Below are 6,169 nucleotides of genomic sequence, written 5' to 3'. Positions count from 1 at the left end.
TAGAGGAGGAGGTAGAGGGCGGGACACCGGCGGCGCGGAACTCGGCCATGGAGAAGAGGGGCCGAGTCGGCCGGGGCGGCGGCGCGGGTGGCGGTGTCATACCAGGTGCGGAAAACCTAGGCGTCGGATACCATGATAGATTGAGATATTGGAGAAATAATTGTTGTATTGATTGGGGCCTCAAGAGCTGTTTATATAGATTACAAAGATTGGGCTCCAAAACTAGACTAATAGAGATAGATTACAATACGAATAGGTTTATACTCTAAGAGTCTGAAGTGCTACACTTCAATCAGGAAAGCATGGAACAACTGAACACGATGCATTGGTTTTGTGTAGATGTCGATTACAGTATATTTTTCGCCCACACAGACATGTGCATCCTTCAGAGAGAAAAAAGAAGCTATATTCACATGGCACTGCTCATAAACTACATGTTCGTTGTCATTGTACATAATTAGTTCAGTTCAATATCTAAATTACCTTCCCAGTTAATATGCCAAGTGTAAGGAGCCATTACGTCATCAGTTGATATATTATTGAGATCCTAAATCATGAGAATTGTACACATGTATGTACACAGATAAGAAATTAAGGTTTAATTAGTAAGTTGGGAAATGCCCGTTATTGATTACAGAGTTCCTTCTAACCATGCTTGCACGACATACCTACATAGCTTAAAGTACAACTCAATTTTCTTTGATACAGAAGGAAGCATAATAATCGGATTTGCACGTAGCATATCAAAACTATTTTTTTTCCTTTGAAGAGTTCACAAAGAAGATTACCCTAGTTATATCAGGTCAGTTGAATATCATTTGCTAAGCGTAATAATATAGCAACGTCTCATACTATGGTAATTTACTTTTATAGATGTGGTGTCCGGGTCCTGTTCCGAGTAAGTCTAGGAAACTTGGGTCGATTGGTTCAGCATATGTATATGCACGACCGGTTGGCTGAGATTTGTAACGTGGTCAAGAAAAAGGAGAAAACAGAAAAGAAACAAAAAAGAAGGGGCGAGACTTGCACAAAGCCATTATTTTTATTTTTATTTTTATTTTTACAATCTGAACATGTGCCTCTGTTAAGTTGAACTGTTTGTGTGCTTCCAGGTGTTATCAATCAGACCAGTGAGGAGCTCAAGAAATGGGGGAACATTTGAGGTTTATAGAAGCACTATCTATCTATTTATCACCAACGAAGAAGACTTATACTATACATATACAGAAATTTCGTCGACTTCTCCTAATCTCTGCTCATGTCACTCGGGTGTCTTGAAACTTTCTTGGGGAAGACACTCCGGCGATGGTAAAATGGGGACCATGTGTTAGGAACCAGAGTTTTAAGTAGCAAGAAGAAGCAGAGTCAGAGATGGAGTCGCAGCCCAGGGTGATGTCATACCCAAAGTTAACTGAAGAAGAAGAAGAAGCAGAGAAGGAGGATTATTCAGAAACTGCAGCCATCAGAAAGACCGGGTCGCAAGCAGGAGATTCCAGACGTCCACGGCCTAGCCCAGGCAAAAGCATCAAACCATTGAGTTGTTTCCTCTTGATTTGAGCTAGCCGTTTCCCTGTTTCCCAAATTACAAAAACGGTGCTACTATTTCTCCACAATTATTTTAACATGATTAACTTTAAAAGGTAACCTAAATGCCCCAAAACAACAGCAAATTAAGAGAAACCCTGAAACTAAAAATGGTAATCACAAGCCACCACCATCTGTTAAGGATGATGGATGAGTTACGAAAAAGGGTTTTCCTGCTTTATATTACAAAGTAACCAACATTGGTACAACCAACGATAGTTGCTGGGACGGAAACAGCACAGTCACGCCCAAAAGAAACGAAAAAGAAAACAAAAAGAAACAAATGCGAACAGCGACGGATCAACGAAAACGATGAGGACCCACAACCACTGCGCCCACTGGAGAATTCCACCACACTCCAAGCACTCCGGACCGCCGCATACCAAGCAACGCCTTCAAAAAGGATCGCGACACCGACGACGCTGCTGCTCGGACAAGTCATAGGGTTTCCCCCGGTACGTAGAGGATTGCGGGGCAAGGGGCAAACCCGATGCCCTTCAAGAAGGTATGGCGGCGCCCACAGACGTCACTGCGTCGGTGCCGGACAAGCCGACAAGGATTTGGTGGTCAGGTATGTGGAGGCAGTCCTTGAATTCTTACTCCTTGATCGCTCCCCCTCCCTAGGGTTTCGCCCGCGCCGCCGCCGCTATACCTCCCCTCCCCCGACCCCCTCCCTTCCCCTCTCCCCCCTCCACCGTACCCCCGCGTCGCCTCCCCGAGTGAGGCGACCGGGGGCTCCCTTCCCAGCCCCTCCCCTCCCCTTCTCCCCCTCCCGTCACCGCCGGCCTGGACCACCGGGACTTGCCCGTGTGGTGCTGGCGGCGGCGGCCCCGTTCTTTCCCCCCGCGCAGCGCCATGGCTCGGGCGGCTGGCGGCGGCAGCGGATCCGGCGGCGGCGTGGCTCCTTGGGCGGCGCGGTACCGGGTGGCGAGGTGGCGGCGGCGTGGCTGCTTGGCGGCGGGGCATCACGGTGGCTGGTGGCGGTGCCCACCCAACCCAGATATGGGCCCTTTTGGGCCTCATCTCGGTCTAGGCAGGCCTGGCCGGAGATCCTCCGCGGCGTCTCCGGCAGACGGCGGGGCGACTCGTGGGGGGGTGGGGGGTGGCGGCGACGGGGGCTTGTGTACTGCGCGGCGACGACGGCTTGTGTACTGCAGCGCGACGACGGGGGCTTCACAAGCCCGTCTCGGGCTCGGCCGGGCCTATCTGCGCCTTCGGCGCGGGGGCGAAACATGGATTCGTGGGGGAGCTGGTGCCGGCACAGCGCCGGACGTGGCCATGGGCCACTTCTCCGCCTCCCCTTTCCCCCGGTTGATTTGGTCGCGGTTGCCTGGTTTGCCCCTGTTGCTACGTCCGGCCGGTTCCCGCCACGGGCGGTGGAGGTTGTCCCCTCCCGCGTGGCTGCTGTTGCAACCGCCCCTCGCTCCCGGTTGCCTTCTTTGTTCCCGCCGGTCTCGCTTTGTTTGCGAAGGTGAGACGGCGATGGGGACTGCACGGCCGTGGTGGCGCATGTTGGTGGGCGGCGTGTTTGGTGGCACACGATGGATCGTCTGGAGTCATGGATAGTTGGTGGTCAGGAGATGATGGATGAGTTCACTAGAGACATGGACATACTGATATATACATCTATCTGGGCAAAGGAAATATTGCCGGCCACCCTAACAAGTGACAGCAGCTAGCACGTCCATTCCAAGTACATGATGGAAATAATGAGCATAGATAAAACTGGCCTGGGAACAAACACCATCCTCCCAGCTTAGTTACAACTAGCACATAACAAGTGACAATATTCATAAACGTACCACACCAAACAACACCATGCACACACAATGACACAAATGATCACAATCATCGGTTATGCTTACAAATCACAATCAGTCCATAGCCGGCAATTTCGTACCGTAACAAACAACACCACACTCAGAGCATGAGGCTCATGGGCTCATGCGTGCTGCATAAGCTGAATGCCCACTCTACGGTTTATTTCTCGTTTGCTCAAGAGCTCCGAGCAAAACATGATCAAACCAAACGAAATCAAACCAAAAGCCGCAGCAAGCCGATGCAGATGTAGAGAACACCACAAACCAATCAAGCGGGAAATCAGGCACACATGGCAGGAAAGCTTCAGTTATGCAGGTCTGAGGAAACTGAAAGCCTACTCTGCTTTACTCCTCAATTGCTCGGGAAGCAAGGATGATCAAACCAAACCAAAATCAAACTGAAAGTCGCATCGCTGTACCAAGGTAGCGCAGATGTAGCGAGAACACCACACACCAATCAAGCGGGAAGCTGGGAAAAGCAACCCACACGGCAAGAAAGCTTCAGTAATGTAGGAGGTAGCACTTCATGCCTCGCAATCATGCATGCTGCGTTCAAAGAAGCTCAAGATCAGAGATCGATCACCTGCAGCATATAAACCAACAATGGTAAGAACGATTAGCCACACATACTACTTACAGAGTTACAGTACTAGGCTGACTTTTTTATGTAGAAAAAAGAGAGTAGTAACGAGGTTCAACACAAGAGCAATCTTATTAGCAGTGTGCATACCGAGGAACATACGTACAAATGGGACTAGATGTAAAGCTCACCTGAGTACGGTGCCTCTGGGCAGCTGGGCCTTCTTGTAGTATAGCGAGTGGCTCGGCTCGTAGAGGGAAGGGTGGTGGTACTTCTCCAACGCGTCCCACTCCAGGTTGTCCCACCATTCCTTCTCACAGTCCACCGTGGGTGGTTTAGTGTCACGTCCAACGGCAGGCAGACGCCTAAGGCTCCAGCAGCCCCTGATCTTGATAGTCTCGAGTTTAGGCGCGGACATCCTGCGCCCACAGATACACTGCAACGTAGGGAGCTCGTGCAGGTGGATGTGCCTCAGCTTGGGAAATTCGAGAATTATATCCTGTTGTTGATGCTCAGGGCCCAAAGGGAAGACCTCCCTGAGGTCACCGCAGTACACTATCTCCCTGAGGTCACTGCAGTACAGTATCTCAATGGTCTCCAGGCTAGAAAAGGTGGTGCCTCTCTTCCATATGGACATGGGGAGCACATGTACAAGCCTGGGGCAGTAGTCCAGGTGCAAGATTTCGATGTGTTTGAACTTACTTTTAACTGGTTTGTCCCAGATGTAGACTGCGGAGAGAAGCTGGGACGCCCAGAATGTCTCCAGACAAAAAGGGCCCTGAGGAACAGTAAAGACAGTGTGCAACTTGGGGCACCTCTCTACCCGGCACCATATTAGACTATCCAATACTAATCCGTGGGGAGATGCAGGGACACTGGTGATAGACGGGTTATCATACACGTGCAGCGATGTAACCTGCTCACAAATAAAATCAGGCAATAATAAAGTGCTAGTAGTAGCATCTGGAGCATCCTCCAAAAGTTTGTTGTCCTGCCCATGTATGATCTTATGATACATGGTGTCTTATTTGGTTTCCACCACGCTAAACATATTTTGGGGCAGTCCCACATCGTCACTGCTGCAACTGGCCCATCCTTCAAGGTATCTCTGTACTTGGAGTCCATTACTGTACTTGTATGCGGCTGGACTTGCGCTGGTGTCTCACTGCTTGTTCCCTGGATGTTGCTACCAGTGCCACCATCAGTAGCTGCAGGATAGATATCAATATGTATGGATGAGGCCCTTGAAAAATCTCCTAAAGGAGAAAGCGACCTAAGGAGCCTTGTATCCGTGAGAGAAATCTGCCATCCACCCTTAAACATTTCTTCTTTCTGCTGGTGGAGGGCTAGATCAACATGTGGATGCACAAGTGGTGCCTCCCCTTCGTAAGCTGTTACTGATGAAGATGTTGTGTCAATGTGCAGCACTTTCGGCAACTCTTCCTTCGTCACACTTAGTGGCCACAACATTGCATGGAGCTTCTCGCAGCCTAGCAGGATGATCTGCTTGGGGAGTGATCTGGCTTCCACTCCTGTCAAGTTAAGGGTTTTCACTCTTGTGCCTGAGAGTTCTAGCTCCTCGAGACTCTCCAAAGACCCTTTCAAGAATATGTTCTCCAATTCTTTGCAGCCCCTAAAAGTGACAACTTTTAACCCATCACATCCACCAATAGTGATAGTCTTAAGGCAACTGTTGTTTGCTGGCCCCGATAAGCTTGTCATGCCTTGTTTGATGGTATTTCCTGAAAAATCTAGAAGCTCCATGTTTTCCATCTCTGAGAACATGTTGTTGAAGCAGCAGGTGGAATTTGTTACCCGGAGCTTGTGAATGTTACACAACCATGCTCGCAAATGGCTCATGTCCCAGTTTTCAGCACCGATGACATTTAGCTCCCTGAGCTGGGTCATGAGACCAATTAACCTTGCGGACAAGATCTGATCACAATCTGTGTACCTCAGGTCAAGCACCCACAAGTTTTGGATGCATGAGCACGATCTAGTGGCACTGTTGTTGTCCATCTCATCCTTCTCTTTGTCTGCATCTGTGTGGTGATGATTTGTGGTAATTCTTATTAGATCGTCTTGGTAGTGCTCAAGCCACAGGAACCTCAAGCCATGGCAACAGAGGAATGGAGGCGATGAGAAACTAAAGGTACACCATGAGAGCTTGAGCACGTGGAGCCTG

The 6,169-nt window shown here is 49.7% G+C and overlaps 1 protein-coding gene across 1 annotated transcript; it reads right to left on the bottom strand.

The window, feature by feature from the left end:
- Positions 1 to 3,682: 3,682 nt before the first annotated feature.
- On the bottom strand, positions 3,683 to 5,628 carry LOC123175630 (disease resistance protein RPS2-like). Its single transcript, XM_044590256.1, has 2 exons — positions 4,176 to 5,628; positions 3,683 to 3,987 (listed from the first exon to the last, which is right to left on the bottom strand). Exons 1-2 carry the CDS (start codon positions 5,000 to 5,002, stop codon positions 3,984 to 3,986), a joined length of 831 nt encoding a protein of 276 aa, XP_044446191.1. The 5' UTR covers positions 5,003 to 5,628; the 3' UTR covers positions 3,683 to 3,983.
- Between the last annotated feature and the right edge of the window lie 541 nt (positions 5,629 to 6,169).

Source organism: Triticum aestivum, unplaced genomic scaffold, assembly GCF_018294505.1.
Source record: "Triticum aestivum cultivar Chinese Spring unplaced genomic scaffold, IWGSC CS RefSeq v2.1 scaffold150894, whole genome shotgun sequence".
NCBI classification, from domain to species: Eukaryota; Viridiplantae; Streptophyta; class Magnoliopsida; order Poales; family Poaceae; genus Triticum; species Triticum aestivum.
This window is presented reverse-complemented; position numbering and strand designations above follow the sequence as displayed.